Here is a 16,109-nt window from a genome sequence, read left to right on the forward strand (position 1 = left end):
CAGGGCAGGGAGCATGACCAAGAGCTAGAGGAGAAGCAAACAGAGGAGAGCGATGTCCATTTCGACGAGGATGACAAACTCAGATTGGAGCAAGTACTGGTAAGAACATCTCCCACCCTTGTCTAAACAAAGATAATCTTCTGACACAGGCGAGTTAGCTGACTGTCCTTCCCTGCTAATGATCATTTCAGACACTGCTTTCGACTGGAAATCTGGTGCAATCAGCTGTAGGAAAGCACAAGCAACTCCACACCAGCTGGGTAAATGCTGAAGAAAGAAAACATTAAAAAATATATATAATGTTTCATAATAGTATGATTTCTTTGAAATGCACAGATGAAGGTAGGAGAGATTAAGGCATGGTTGGGCGGGGAACTTTTCAGCAGCTTGTCCAGAGGATGCAGAAAGAGGAGAAAGGAGAGACTGCGACTCCATGTGGCTCAAGTGCACGCTGCACTCTCCGTTACAAGGTTGGCTGCGGCCATCTCAGGCATCATGGCCAGTTCTAGGGTGGAACCAAGAGATTCCAAGGGAATGAGCATGATGACTGTGGGAGGGAAGTCGGACGAGAAGATAAGCGCCGTGCTTGCTTCAGCTGCAGCTTTGGTCGCTACTGTGTGCGCTGAAGCAGCTGAGTCTGCAGGGGCGCACAGAGAGTGCGTTGCTTCTGCCATTACTACAGGCTTAGCAACGAAGACTTCAGCCGATATGGCGACGCTCACTGCAACTGCTGCGACATGTAATGCTGCACCGTTTACAACTTCACAGATACTTGATCTCGTACTTCATAGATAGAACATCTCAGCGATAACGTGCCGTGAATTCACATAATCGAACATATGAACTGATCATGACATTATTATTGTAGGTTTAAGAGGAGCCGCCACACTTGAGCGGAGAGCAGCCGCTGGTAGGCATGTATCACAGGACCAGAATATCCTTGCAAGAGGTGCTCAACTTCCAGTCCGCATGCCCGAAGGTAAGAATCCGTGGCTCGATTTTTTTTATGAACTCTAAGAATCTATGTAGAGTGCTCTCGTTTGTGATTGGATGATCATGAATGGAAATTTGACTTGTGCTTGCAGGGAGGGTTCATCTAAGATTGGTGTCAATTTTCCTCAAGCATTATAGACTTACAGTGAGATTAACAAAGAAATACATGCGCGGAGTGATCAGCACATACAAAGAGTGTAAGCATGTTAGGGTTTCGTCTTCTTGCTACTTGTTTCATCTGTAAATTGATGGCCATGCATTTCGTATCAAAATCCATTGATCAGTACAGTAGTCTTAGATGTCAGCTACTGCAGTAATATCATCTGTACATTCTGATATATTCTTTTTCAGATAGGATATTTCATGCAATGGAAGATTTAAAAGGAGGCTTCTCTAAGGATGCCCATGGATTCTACCTGATAACCCTTGGCACCACCGGGGGAGCCATCCAGGTCATGTTTGAGGATCAAATGCAATATAGGATTTGGAGGTCCACCATCTGCCACCTCTTGTGTGATTGTTAGAAGAAGCTTTAAGTTTCAATCTTCCATTGGGTACTACTACTCTCTCTTCCATGTTAAAAGGTGTTCAACAATAAAATTCTTTCTATCTTTTCCTATTTGTTTCTTCTGATCTGGAGGCATCTCGCTGGGTGTAATCTAACATTTGATTGCGCGAGCTCACTTGCTCACGAAAGTATTCATTCTTTCCACTTAGGAGTTTGACATCCTCGACTCCAGTATCGTGCATGTGCGTGTGATGTCCAATCACCGATACATCGATAATCTTCCAAACACTATAAGGGCCATTCTCCCTAACTCCTTTGGGGCCACCAGATCAAGCCCATCTATTCTCAGCCCAAGCCTTTGGGGCCGAGGATACCGGCATCACGGTCTATCGTTATCCAAGTCTTAACCTCCGTCGTGTCCCGAAATCGAAAGCGCCTCCCCGTCGTGCTCGTAACGCGAATTTGAAAACATTTGAAAGGAAGGAAGACCTACTCGGTGGGCAGAATCGACAACGCCGCCGTTACCCTGCCCATCGCATGGCGCACAGAATACCCAAAAAGCCCTTCGATAGCGCGACTGCAGGCAAATCACCAGGGGCATAAATGGGAAACAAGCAAATAGCTTAGCTGCCGGTGGGAGCCAACCGCCAGCTTCAATAGAATCTCCTGTCTCTCTCTCTCGCCAACGCACTTTCCGCCGACGTCATACTTCTCTTTCCCTCCGCTCTCTCGAAACTTTCTTTGCCTCGTCGAGTCCGAATTTTGAGTCAGGGTTTCGGAGATGACGACGATGGAGAGCTTGATCGGTCTGGTGAACCGCATTCAGAGGGCGTGCACGGTGCTGGGCGACCACGGAGGCGCCGACGGCACCCTGCCGACGCTCTGGGAAGCGCTGCCCTCCGTTGCCGTCGTCGGCGGACAGGTACTTAATACTCCGACCTCGTTGCCGTCGCGTCGTTTTTTCGTTCAGCCTCTTAACCCGTTTGTTCGATGCGTTTCTTGGTGGGCAGAGTTCGGGGAAATCGTCGGTATTGGAGAGCATCGTTGGGCGCGATTTTCTGCCCCGTGGTTCTGGTTAGGGTTCGGCGATCTTGATTGGTTTTGTACCGTTCTTCTACTTCGGTTATCCATGTGAATTTTCAATGGCTGATTTGGTGGTTAAATCAGTGGTTTCTTCTTCTCCCTTCTTGCTTTTTCAAGGTATCGTGACGAGGAGGCCCTTGGTGCTGCAGCTTCACAAGACAGAGGAAGGCCGTCCAGAATACGCTGAGTTCCTTCACTTGCCAAACAGGAGATTCACTGATTTCTGTGTGTGATTCTCTTTCATCCACTTAGCGGATGCAATGATTTCTTTCATTTTTCTTGACTAATTGCTTTTGTGTTGGTTGATTCTTACAAATATGTGGAATGTTTTTCACAATCTTGGCTAATACTATATATAGCAAACCAATTGGAGAATTTTTTAACTTGAATGAGAACTTGTTACTTGTATATACAATATAATTCTTGTGAAGTTTTAGCTTACTTCCAATCTACTATATTACTTTTTATGTTATGTTGAATCACATTTGCATCAATATGCTGCAGTTATGTTCTGTTTAAGTTGGTATAAGACGGTTGGATCTTTATAGTTACAAAGGAGGACATTTTATTGATTTATGAGTATATTAGTATCTTTCTTAAGCAACCATTCTTTCATTGTTTTGCACTAGAAGTGTCTTCTCTTTCTCTATGTATACATATATATTTTTATGAAAAGGCTAAAATAAATGTTTGCTCAAGCCTCAAAGTAGTATTCCGAATTTCTGAATCTAATTCTCAAGTCTGACGGTTGGTCTTCATCCAACTGGATCCTGTTGAGGTGCAAATAATAGTTATGACCTTGAATTTTGCCTAGGTAGGAGTAACTTTAAAGTAGGGTTTTATGCTCATTGGATATCTATACTTTGAGCTCATGTAACTAATATGTGTTGTCCATGTGGCGATGAATGTACTTGATGGATCTTCTGTGTAAGATGTAGCCTCTTGTTTGGATGATTATCCATGTGATCTTTATTTTTTATTGAGTCAGATTTAATTAGGAGCCCAAGAAAATATTTTGAGATTCCTTGTTTTCCATGAGATTGATAAATTTGTTCATGGTTATTGTGTAAATATTGGGAATTTATATATGAAAATTGTCATTTTAGGGATATATATGTATATGTATATATATATGTATATGTATATGTATATGTATATGTATATGTATACATATACATATATACATATATATATATATATGTATACATATACATATATATATATATATGTATACATATACATATATATATATATTTATATATATATATATAAATAAATAAATAAATATATATATATATATATATATATATATATATATATATATATATATATATATATATATACATACATATACATATACATATATATGTATCAGTAGTTGATTTTCTAACTGTTGTATTTACTTTCGTAGCTCTTGTGCGCAAGGAAATTCAAGATGAAACTGACAGGCTAACAGGGAAAACAAAACAAATTTCTCCTGTCCCCATTCATCTTAGCATTTATTCGCCATTTGGTAAAGACTTGTTATTTTTCTGTTCTCTGAATAATTTTAGTTATTTCATATGAACTTCATGATCCAAATGAGCAAATTTAATGAGGTTGTATCGTGAATTATTGTCTCCTTTACCAAAGAATATCTTGAATTTTGCAAACACTTTTTTTCTCGTTCATATTTACTTCATTGTCATGTAATTTTAGAAAATGTTGGTTTTATTTCCATAATAATGTATTTTGCTTATGACATAGTTAATAGAGTAACAGAATTATACTCATGTCTTGGTGACACAATCCGGTAGATAAACGGGGAAGACTTGGCAGCTGTCTGGTAGTTGCATAGCCTCTCTAGGAGTGGGCCAACTAGTAGGCAAACTGAAGGCTGGAGACCTGTTGAAGGTGCAGGGCTTCCCATTTGAAACCTTTCTGGAATCACATGAGACTGTTGGTGAGAGCAAGTGAGCAACCTACAGTTCATGTGAATGACAGGTGGTCAAGCCCTATAAGCAACACCTGGGCAATATATGAGGCAGCATTTTGATTGACTCCGTGGTCCCAGGACCCGACTTGTCATGATTGCCATGCTAGAGTATGTTTCCAATTGTCTGCCCAAAATACGTGACCCACAAAAATATATAGCCTAGCAAAAATAAGAAACAATTTAATTCGTGGGTGAAAGAGGGTATTGAGGGGACTCATTGGTGAGTTGGACATGTCTAAAGGTTAGTATAAATCACTGGTTGGCTGGAGGTCAGTAAAATTCATATCAGTGTTGCAATTAGGTAGAGACTGATGACTATATTAGAAACAATAAGAACGGTTTTGATGCCTTTTTATTTGAGTAGTGATAATAAACTTTCTGAGACTTAGTGACAGGAAAAAGCCTTTCAGCTCACCGTAAATACAAGAGTAGTTGTTGTTTACTTAAAATTTTAGAAAACCTGAAAATCTGTTAGACTTAGTTTAGTAATCAGGCCTGCTTTGAATATGGCTGTACTCAAACAAAGTGCATTTCCTTTTTTCTTATGCATAGTAATCCCGAAGCACTTTTGGCATGTTCTGCAGCTTTCATACCATTCCTTTCGTTATTGCGTTTATCTTGCAAACCCTCTTTCTCAAATTCTGAAAGAAAATAAGGTGCAAAAATTGCATTTACCTTCAAGAAGAGCTTTATGAATTACGTTAGTGTGAAGAGACACAAAGACATTAAAAAAAAAAAAAAACATAAAAGTCATGCTTTAGCACCTTTAGCTTTGGACAGTTATCCTTTCTATGCAGTTACTATGTATATTTATGCACTTCCAGCTTCCAGAACTTGCTTGAACATTATTGGTTAATCTTTAAGCGGTCTTCTCTATGATATATTATGAGTTTTGATTTGTCACTAAATTGAGTTTGTTCTCTTTGTTCACAACTTAATTAGACGTAAAAATTCTATTAACAACCTAAATTTTGTAACTTGTTTGAACCTGAGCTTCACTTCACTGAGATGGAGTAAATAATGGAATTTGTTGCTGCAAATATGTTGCATAATTTTCATTTTATGCCTTAATTTTCTAGGTTATTTTGTATGTTCTGTTCAATTATGTTCCTGATGATGCTTCTTGATTATTTATTGCAGTTGTGAATCTAACACTTATTGACCTTCCTGGTCTAACGAAGGTGGCAGTAGGTACATGCTGTTTGAACCTTTTCAGCCTTACATCCTTGTGTATTTGCTCCGGTAACAGGATTCACATTATTTATTAACTTATTTAAAACATGTCTGTCTTTCTCAGAGGGACAGCCTGATAGCATTGTCCATGATATTGAAAATATGGTCCAGTCATATGTTGAGAAGGTACATCATATGCCACATAATTACTGTTAATTACAACCTGCAAATTCATGCATGTTCTCTTACCCACTTGGCTAGTTTGGCAAAAGGGGAATTGTGGTGTTTTTTCTGTTTTACAGAACATCGTTTATGCTAAAGTTTGGAGGGATAAGTATTATGATAAAAATTAGAGATGCAATTGGGATTGGGTAGAGCTGGATATTCAATAGGGATAAGTATTATGATAGAAATTATGGGTGAATTGTTAGATCAGATTGGTTGGAATTGGCTAATTCTTGCCCATTCTGCTTGATTCCAACTCATTCCTGATTTCTTGGTGGTTTGGGGAACAGTGGACAAATGGATTGGGGATGACGACAATACTATTTGAAATTTATAGATTTTGAAGCTGTGTCACACATTAAAGAATACTTAAATGATGTGTGTGGTATTACTTAGTGCCAACTAGTTTTCTGAAGCTGAAAATGAAAAAGATTTCTTTTACTTCATTGTTGTTTTTCTTTGTGTGATTAGAGGTGTCTTAAGTCTTCCTTGATTAAGTTGATGCCTGCATCTTGTTTGTATCATGATGAATTGCTTGATTTGAATTATGGACGCTGGTTGTTTGGATCTTTATCAACTTTCAATGGTTTTCTGCTATATTCTCTGTATTTCATTGCTTCTATCTTTCCATGTAAATCCTTACAACTCGGTTTAAGTATCATTTCAGTCTTTCATTTTGGATGTATGTTACATTATCAGCTTCAGCAATTGGCTTCTGGGTGCTCCCTTTGTTTCGGTCACTGCTACTTCTAGTGTTTTATATACTTTTCTGATCAGTTCAGTGATTCTTATCTATTAGTATCAAGGTTTAGAAACCGATCAGAAAAAGATGCCCCTTTTTAAAACTTTACCCCATGCTCCTCCGTCTCTCTCGATTGTCTCTCACTGTGCTGCCTGCTCTCCTCTCCTTGCTGCTTCTGCCTCTTCGTCTGGCCCGAACACTAGACAAAGTACTTGAGATGAAGTTAACAGTAGTGTACTTATCAAACCCTTATAAATCAATCTTAATCTTGCCAACGTCCGATGTGGGACTAATCGGGATGTTATAATCTCCCCCACTCAAGGGCTTGACGTCCTCGTCAAGGCTCAACATAGTTCGTCCTCTGACTCTATCCACGGGTAGTCCTTTCCTACTCGAGCTCCCTCATCATTCCCAAATATTAGGTTGACACTGATACCAAATATCACGACTCGGGCCTGATGGGCTAATTGGCCTATCAACTTCGCTTAGTCCGAATCACTGGCCAAAATGCTTAAGCTGAAGTTGATAGTAGTACATTCATCAGATCCTTATAGGTTAATCTTAATCTTGTCCACGTTCGATGTGAGACTAATCAGGATGTTACACTATATGCCTATTCGATATACTTTATACTTGCATTTCTGGGTCTTGCATCTTGTCTTCATTTTATAGTTCATGAGCTTGCTAATTGTAGTTTACTTCTTTTTGTATCATAATTTTATTTTTATACAGAATTCATTTGTTATTTTAAAGCTTCTTTATTCACTTGTATTATATTTTGTTACCCTCTCTCTCCTGTGCAACATAATTTGTAAATGATTCACTCTCATTTTTACATATGTTCATTTTTGCAGCCAAATTGCATAATATTGGCTATTTCTCCTGCTAATCAAGATATTGCAACATCTGATGCCATCAAACTTGCTAGGGAAGTTGATCCAACAGGTATGTTGATAGATGCTGCAATAGAAACTGTGTTATATGATTTATGATGCTAATATTCTATTAATATGTTGGTTTTGCCATTATGACAATGATGAGTCTCCAATAAATCTTGTCGCAGGCTAAATTGTTGTTTGATGATTTTTGTTGACCTGTTTTGCTACATGAACTTATCCAAAATTTGGTCAGGTGAAAGGACTTTTGGAGTATTGACAAAACTTGATCTGATGGATAAAGGAACAAATGCACTCGATGTGGGTTTTCTTGGTGTGTTCTTTTTCATAAATGCATTTGGAGCATATTCATCTGACTTTGTTGATTGTACTGTCCTTTGTAAGGTTCTTGAAGGAAGAGCTTACAGACTTCAGCATCCTTGGGTTGGTATTGTTAATCGTTCGCAAGCAGATATTAATAAGAACATTGATATGATTGTTGCCAGATGAAAAGAAAAGGAGTATTTTGCAACTAGTCCAGAGTACTCACATTTATCCAGTAAAATGGGTTCGGAATATCTTGCTAAACTTCTTTCAAGGGTATAGTATATTTTGACTCTTTAATTTGTTGGCATTTCTTTGTTTGAGCAATTGATTAATTACCTTTAGTGACTGAATTTGTTTCAGCATCTGGAGTCTGTAATCAGGGCACGCATCCCAAGTATTACCTCTTTGATAAACAAAACCATTGATGAACTTGAATCAGAGATGGATCACCTTGGTAGGCCCATCGCTGTGGATGCAGGGGTAGGTGTACATGAATGATTTGACTAAGATTCATTTTTTTATGTCATAATTAAACGAGGTTATCAGTTTACATTTTCATGTTCTACCAGGCTCAATTGTACACTATATTGGAACTTTGCCGTGCATTTGATAAGATATTCAAGGAGCATCTAGATGGAGGGTAAACATCTCAGTTCCATTTCTTCTCTTCAATGTTTGGCATTTTATTTCTGCATGTTATTATATATTTGGCCTATTATTATAATGTCCAACATTTTTGAGTGTGCAGTGGAACTTCTTCAACAATTTGTCATTCAAAGGCAAGGCACATGCCTTATTGAAAGCACACCATAACTGGTCAAGAATAATTATAAAATTGTAGTGAATCTAGATGGAGCATTTACTAATATCTAAATAATCCAAAAATTAATATGGCTCGTTTTTATTTTTTGGGTTCCAACATCTAACTTCCATTAGAGTAGTTATTTAGTTTTGTTTCCTTGCAGTGCTTGTTGTTGAAGTGAGACACTTGTTTATTTGATTGCTTTAGAAATTATGAACGCTTAGCTAGGGTGGTTAACTTTGCATTGCTGTTTCATGGTTAACAATCATTGTTATAATTAGAACTTCTTGTATTGACCTTAGATGTTGTTTGTCAATCCATTGAAGCTTTCAGATCTTAGCTTTTTGGGTCTGCTTTGAGCTCTTTTAAGGGCAATATCAGTAGTCGAACTGAGAGCCTCTTACAAGAAAACTGTACGTGGTTAATAAATTAACATCATTCACAAAAAAAATATCTACATGTGATAAAGGAATTTATGCAGTTATGATAATTCCATTTATCTGCATAAATATGCTTGTGATATAGGTTTTCATCTTCTCTAGCTTGAATCAGAGCTTGATATACACTTTATGCAACAGTAAGTTTTCATGCAACTTTTGGTGTATGCCATCATTTTCATTTGTGGATATGTGAAAATCAAGAAATCAATTCCCATATTGAAAAGTAGCAAAATATCTCTATTATATACTTCAAGTCTCTGCTGCAACCTGCTTTGTCAAAAGCTGTTGCACATTCTTGACAGCATTAATCAGATCATTGCATCTTCAAAGAGTAGAATCTCGTGTTTAATGTTGCATTGTAAATTTTGTTTGTCTGCTGTTTGGGCTTGTATTTGAAACTAGATTTAATTTTTGGGTTTATTTACACAGGCGTCCTGGTGGTGATCGAATTTATGGGGTATTTGATCATCAACTCCCAGCTTCTTTAAAGAAACTTCCATTTGACCGACATCTTTCCCTACAAAATGTGAGGAAAGTGGTTTCAGAAGCAGATGGTTATCAACCCCATTTGATTGCTCCTGAGCAAGGTTATCGTCGCTTAATTGAGAGTGCTTTGAATTATTTTAGGGGCCCAGCCGAAGCATCAGTTGATGCTGTAAGAGATTATTTATATATCTTTTATCTTTTTTTTTCCCTAAGTCCTAGGTTGTATCTTTGACGCATCTACTGGTCGTGATTGCAGGTGCATTTTGTACTTAAAGAGTTGGTGAGGAAGTCCATAGGGGAGACCCAGGTTAGTGCATTCCCTTTGTCATGATCTGGGCCACTAATATACTCAATTATTAAGCACATGTTAATCTTTTTCCCTGTAGGAGTTGAAGAGATTCCCTTCTCTCCAAGCGGAGCTTGCAGCTGCATCTCACGAAGCTTTGGAGAGGTTCCGCGAAGATAGCCGCAAGACGGTATTGCGGTTGGTTGACATGGAGGCATCATATTTAACCGTAGATTTCTTCAGAAAGCTGCCACAGGAGGTGGAGAAAACTGGGAGTCCTGCTGCCCCCACCATTGATAGGTACACCGATGGACACTTGAGGAGGATAGCTTCAAATGTTTCGTCCTACATATCCATGGTGTCCCAAACGCTCAAGAACTCGATTCCAAAGGCAGCAGTCTATTGTCAAGTTAGAGAAGCCAAGCGCTCTTTACTCAATCACTTCTACACACAAGTTGGAAAGAAAGAGGTCTTTTCTGCTGGCCCATTGGTGTGATGAACCTCCTAATTATTTTCCCCTCGTTTCCTAATTAACTCTTTCCCCAAAATTGCAGGGAAAGCAGCTTTCTCAGCTGTTGGATGAAGACCCTGCTTTGATGGAGCGCAGGCTGCAATGTGCCAAGAGACTCGAGTTGTATAAAAATGCAAGAGATGAAATTGATGCGGTATCATGGGCTAGATAAGGTTTCAATTTTGTATAGTCTATTCTCAGATCCTATAGGAGTAATCAGTACCTTATGTGGCCTTTTATTGCGTCGTGAGTCTTTCCCTTCCCCCCATTATGCAAAATTTATTATGCTCGTTTCCTTGTCAATTGTTGTTGGCTCGCATATTTTGTATTACTCCTTCGCATCATATGCTTTGTGAATGGGTGGTATAGGTTTAAATTATGCATTGTGAGCCTCTGTTAGGCTTAAGGGTATTATATCATTACCTCTGCTTGTCAAGCCAGTCACCAATGGCATTTGGGAATTGTCATCAGGCTTAACCATGATCTCAACCTGTCACAGTTCCTATCGATCATCTCAATAAAGCTTCCGGCCTGTTCTATATAGTTCGCAGTGCAACCTTTGTCGTGGCTTAACGCGAACTCGTTAAGTTACGTGCACTACAAAAGAAGGGGGAAAGAAGGGTCGGTGTGTGAGCCACACATCGATCTCGCTTTTCACACCACAGAAGCCGAAACGCCCAATCTAACGACAACCAAAGCCCCCTCCGAAGCTCTTGTCGCCCATGGCGAGCACGGGCATCCCACGGGCCCGCCCTTACGCCAGCGGGCCGGCGGCTTTTTCGCCGCCCCTTCTTGTCGCCCGCCGCGTAGCCGCTCCGGTCCGGGCCTTCCGGCGGAATGACCTCGACAGGTTCGCGAGGCGCGTCGCATCTGGCGAGGCCCTGCGGGACGCTTGGCGGAGCGCCAACAACGGGATCGAGCAGCTCACCTTCGAGGCCCGCCGCGCCGCCGAACGCCTCGACCGCCGCTACTCCCTTTCCCGCCGATTCGACTCTGCCTCCCGCGCCGCCGCAGCCCGGGTCCGCGAGCTTGACCAAGAATTAGGGATTGGGCAGCGGTGGAGGTCGTTCTCCATGGACTTCTCCAGAAATTGGCCTAGGGTTCGGTTTCCCCTCTTTCTTCTCGATCCGCCCCTTTTCTTTCTTTCTTTCTTTCTTTCTTTCTATCTATTATCTGATGTCTTCTTTGAATACATTCTCTGCAGTACAAGAGAGACCTTAGCGAGTTGCTGCAAACGCCCCTAGGCAGAGGGCTCGCTGTGAGTTCTTCCTCCCGCTTTTACGCGTTTAACCATGAATCGTGAGTCTCGTCTCCATTTCTTGATTACCAACCTTGAATCTTGTCTCCTTTGTCTTGATCACTGATCTTGGTTCTTGTCGCCTCTATCTTGCTTACTGATCTTCAGTATCGTCTCATTTTTTTTATCACTGGTCTCCCTTTTGGTGATCGCTGATCTTGAATCCCTCCGTTTTCTTGATACTTGTCTTCTCCTTTTTAATCGCTAATCTTGGATGATCTTCTCTCGTCATTCTGGATTTCTAATCTTGAAGATTGTCTCCTCTTTGTCGATTGCTAATCATGAATCTTGCCTCCTTTTTCTTGAATATTGTTTTGTCAGTAGGTTTTTAGATTGATTTTCTTTAACCGAATCTTTGGAGTCGGCTTTAATTAGCCCTAAATTGTTGTGCTTTATGATCTGTTGCTTATCATCATGGTGATTTTGATTTTTTTTTTTAATGCCTCCTATAATGATTATTGATTTGGTCTTTCTTTACCAACAGATTTCCTGTCATTGTGACATGATTTTTGTTTTCAATATTATGTTCTATGGTCCTTTAGGACCTTAGAATGAAGATGCTATCCGCTGTACTGTGGGCGGATGTACGTGTTAACTTAAGCACTACACAGTCCAGTCTTGGACGAAAATGCATATACTTGTAATGGAGCACATGCAGATTCTTTCTTTATTTAGTTCTACTTTAGCCCATTTTTTATCCCTAATTAGGTTTCGAACTATCTCTAAGGTTCTTGATGAATCTCTTTAATTATATTTAGAAGAGATTATTGAAACATTCCTACTGCTTGTAAAGAAGAAAGACACCTTAGTTTTTAGTCTTTAACAAGACTCACTATTTTTACATGTTTAGTTTGTTTGATTCTTGTAACTCATGTTCTGCTAATACACTTTATACACGATCCCATTGTTAACCTTAAGACAAGCGACCATTATTTCTCACCACCTAATAAAGACCATAACATTTAGAATTACCCAACAATGCTGTTTCATGGTCATTTCTCTTTCTTATAGATTGTCGTAGAAAATATTGTCCTCGTCCATTGATAGCCTGTTCAAGCATACTAGATTACGATGACATTTAAGGGTTACAAAAGATATTAGTATTTGAAATACATTTTTATACCTTGAGAATTTTCGAGCAAAACAAGCATCGGCCACCGAGACAACTTTCTGAATGAGATGGGACATACAGATAGACTATGGTCGAGTTTTGTGCTTGGTCTCTTATTTAAAATCATTATAGCCTTCATGCAGACACAAAAATTTATAGTTATTTCCATTTGACGGGAAGGTCCTTTTTATCTTCTTATGTAAGGAATTTAATGTACATGTATGTGTGTTTATATGACCTACAGGTATCTGAGAAATAGGATGACCACTTGGACACTAAGTTGCTGAGACCATCCACTATCTTTGCAAGTGTCTCTTTTGGTGCTTCATTCTCATCTGGATGGTTAAGTCTTGCTATGATGTTTATCTAGCCGAGGCAAAGAATTCCTTAGGTCCTCTTTGATATTATTCTCCTAGAAAATAGATTGCAATGAACATTTTGATCAATTAGATTAGTCTGCACCAAGTAGGCTTCTAACATCTTACTTTTTCATGGTTTCGTGGACCAATCAAGATTCAAGTTACACTGTTCTTTTAGCTCATTGCTACAATCACACAAAGCCATACATATTATGCATTTTGTGCCTATTTGAGTCAAAGCATTTACAGTCACAATTATGGGAAGGCATATCCAGTTTGATCATGCTAACATCAACTATATTGTGTTGTACTTTTTCAAAAAGACTAGGCACACACTGATTCAATTCATATATGAGAAGACAATTTCTTTAAAATAAAATAAGCATTCCATATTTGGTCTCAAGTATCATCTTCTGGCCTGAGTTTGGCATGTTTGAAAAATAAAACCTAGATCATTTTTTATGAATTTCATAGACCTGAACAAGATGATATTGGATAGTATATACGAATCATGACATTTAACCTCCCTAGGTCCTGATTGGTAGGAGTGTCGCACACTAGACTGCCTCATCTTGCAATCACGATGCTTGGCTATTGTTTGATCTCATCCAGTAGGCTCTTTACTTGTTTGTATGTACATGATGGAAAGTTCTCAAATCAATATTTCTTTTCATGAGTATGTATTAAGTTAATTTATATCTTTAATCTCCTCCGCTTTGCAGACTATTTTCTTCCTCTGGTTTGCATTATCTGGGTGGCTTTTCAGAATTTTTATTTTAGCCACATGGGTATTACCATTTGCTGCTCCTCTTCTCATTGGAACACTAGCCAACAACTTTGCTATTCAGGTGACGGATCACTTCAGTTATTTGGTGTTTCTTTTGTATGCCAATGTTATACTGTTTAAACGTTCTTCTGAGCAATCCGACCTTGATTGGACACATTTCTTCTTTCTTTTACCTGCTCATTTGAATAGAAAGTCACATTTACTTTCTTTTACAGACGAATGGATTTATATACTTGCATTTTTTAGTCTTGCTTTATTTTTTTTTTGCAAGTCCTAACTTTTGTTAGTGATTTGGTCTAGCTCTGGAGTTGGAAGGTGCATATGCTTTGATAGTTAATCTGATACCCTGTTAAACTGTTGTATTATGATTAACAGTGTTCGCTTGGGTCTAGCAATGTTTTTAGCATATTATTAGATGTTGAGTTCTTCATTTTTATTCACTGTCCCATTTCCTCTTAGTTTATTACACTTGTGGATTATACAACACTGTCAAGAACTTATAGTTATACATGTCGTAAATTGTACTTTGCAGATAAGCATTTTGCATTATTTTGCTTTTGGATCTTATCAGGTGATTTTGTTTTAAAATTTGTGTTAGTTGACAAGCCTCAATCGATATCCTTCTGATTCATGTCCATTTTGTATCAATCTCTACATAATATTTTTTATTTGTAAAAATAACCACTGTCACCTGTGTTCAGCTAGATTTTGCTCGTCGTGCAGTCAATTCTGGATAATTGGATCTATATTTTGATAAGCAAAATGTCTCTCTGATTATTTATGTAGTGCGTAGGTTGATCTATGTCTTTAGTTTTCTTTACGTGGTCCCAGCTAAGTACTTATATTCAATCATGTTGCACAAATGATTATTATTAGCATATGTAACCCCTTCTGTTTGTTTGGCTTTTTCATGGAAATTATGAACAATTAGGTCCAGATATCATCCGAAATCAGAATTAAGAAATATGACAGATACACCAATTGATTTAATTAACTTTGTGTGCAGTTCATAACGGAGTTTCATGGATGTTGTGTACAGGGCACGTGTCCAGCTTGCAAGAGGCAATTCGTGGGTTATCGCAACCAGGTGATTCGTTGCACAGGATGTAGGAACATCGTGTGGCAGCCAAGAGATGACTTCTCGAGAGGTCGAAGCAGCTCTTCCCCGAATGCATCTGAGCCCGACATCATCGACATTGACATTGACATCGAGGAGAAATGACGTAACATGAGGTGAGGTATGGTATGGTCTTCGCGGACGACTTGGTGCTTCTGGAGTACATAAAATCTTGTGCTCGTTGTCGAGATTGTAAATATGATTTAAATTTTGCTGTGCGCTATACAAGAAGACACAACCGTGTTGGTATTTTGGTTGGTTTTGGGCTGTGGCTTAGGTCCTTGGCGGTCGTCGACTCCACGACTATGGCAGATGTTGCGGTTATCACCGGCATCATGGCAGTCCGGACGTGGGGCTGCCACAAAAGGAGGTCGGGGCGAGTGGCGAGGCGGTCGAACGACAACGAGGTTTTAACGACATGGGTGTTGTTGTATCATGGTATACATCGGAGGTTGTCGGAGAGGACGAACGGAAAACCAAGGTATTTAAAAAAATCCAAGGATTTATGATACATATATCCTTTGAATAAGTCATTTTCTTTTTTCTTATCAAAGATGAGTTTGTTGAACTAATATATTTTTTGAGATAGATGATATAAAAAATATTTTGATTGTATCAAAATATCAACTATTAGTTAGGTAGGAGAGTTTAATGATGTATCAAAAAATTATCATATTAAAAATTAAATGTTGAGTCAAAGAATTAATCAATGAATTAAAAATCAATTTAATCAACGTATTAAAGATCGAATTGTGTTAAAAGTTGTGTTCGAATAATCAAATATTGTCATAAGATTGAATATTATAAAAAAAAATAATATATTGGAATAGACATTATATAAGAAAAAAGAACGATTCTGGCGTACTTGTCAAAAGTTTTGTAAATATACTGATCGCCTAAACTATCATCGCTCAGAATTAATTAACACACATTCAATACACCGACGCTCACATTCAATACATTTATGAAACTTTCGACACCTACACTCACATTCAGTACATTTATGAAACTG

At 38.7% G+C, this 16,109-nt stretch overlaps 2 protein-coding genes and 1 pseudogene across 2 annotated transcripts; all 3 read left to right on the forward strand.

Annotated features, from left to right (window-relative positions):
* Window positions 1–336: 336 nt before the first annotated feature.
* LOC135627601 (VAN3-binding protein-like) lies at window positions 337–1,517 on the forward strand. Its single transcript, XM_065133726.1, has 4 exons — window positions 337–739; window positions 869–979; window positions 1,086–1,190; window positions 1,345–1,517. The coding sequence occupies exons 1-4, from the start codon at window positions 337–339 to the stop codon at window positions 1,515–1,517; spliced, it is 792 nt and encodes a 263-aa protein (XP_064989798.1).
* A 670-nt stretch (window positions 1,518–2,187) lies between these two features.
* LOC135626834 (phragmoplastin DRP1E-like) lies at window positions 2,188–10,886 on the forward strand (annotated as a pseudogene).
* Window positions 10,887–11,121: 235 nt separating this feature from the next.
* Window positions 11,122–15,346, forward strand: LOC135626835 (uncharacterized). Its single transcript, XM_065132503.1, has 4 exons — window positions 11,122–11,526; window positions 11,631–11,684; window positions 13,916–14,041; window positions 15,020–15,346. The coding sequence occupies exons 1-4, from the start codon at window positions 11,149–11,151 to the stop codon at window positions 15,200–15,202; spliced, it is 741 nt and encodes a 246-aa protein (XP_064988575.1). The 5' UTR covers window positions 11,122–11,148; the 3' UTR covers window positions 15,203–15,346.
* The last annotated feature ends 763 nt before the right edge of the window (window positions 15,347–16,109 follow it).

This window comes from Musa acuminata, chromosome BXJ2-11 (assembly GCF_036884655.1).
Source record: "Musa acuminata AAA Group cultivar baxijiao chromosome BXJ2-11, Cavendish_Baxijiao_AAA, whole genome shotgun sequence".
NCBI lineage: Eukaryota > Viridiplantae > Streptophyta > Magnoliopsida > Zingiberales > Musaceae > Musa > Musa acuminata.

Bases quoted from the DNA above. Each gene is read 5' to 3' on its own strand.
- LOC135627601 (XM_065133726.1), top strand. From the start codon at position 337: ATGAAGGTAGGAGAGATTAAGGCATGGTTGGGCGGGGAACTTTTCAGC. The intron at 980-1,085 runs GTAAGAATCCGT...TTGTGCTTGCAG, and splicing joins TCCAGTCCGCATGCCCGAAG to GGAGGGTTCATCTAAGATTG. The intron at 1,191-1,344 runs GTAAGCATGTTA...ATTCTTTTTCAG, and splicing joins GATCAGCACATACAAAGAGT to ATAGGATATTTCATGCAATG.
- LOC135626835 (XM_065132503.1), top strand. From the start codon at position 11,149: ATGGCGAGCACGGGCATCCCACGGGCCCGCCCTTACGCCAGCGGGCCG. The intron at 11,685-13,915 runs GTGAGTTCTTCC...TCCGCTTTGCAG, and splicing joins CCCTAGGCAGAGGGCTCGCT to ACTATTTTCTTCCTCTGGTT. The intron at 14,042-15,019 runs GTGACGGATCAC...TGTTGTGTACAG, and splicing joins CCAACAACTTTGCTATTCAG to GGCACGTGTCCAGCTTGCAA.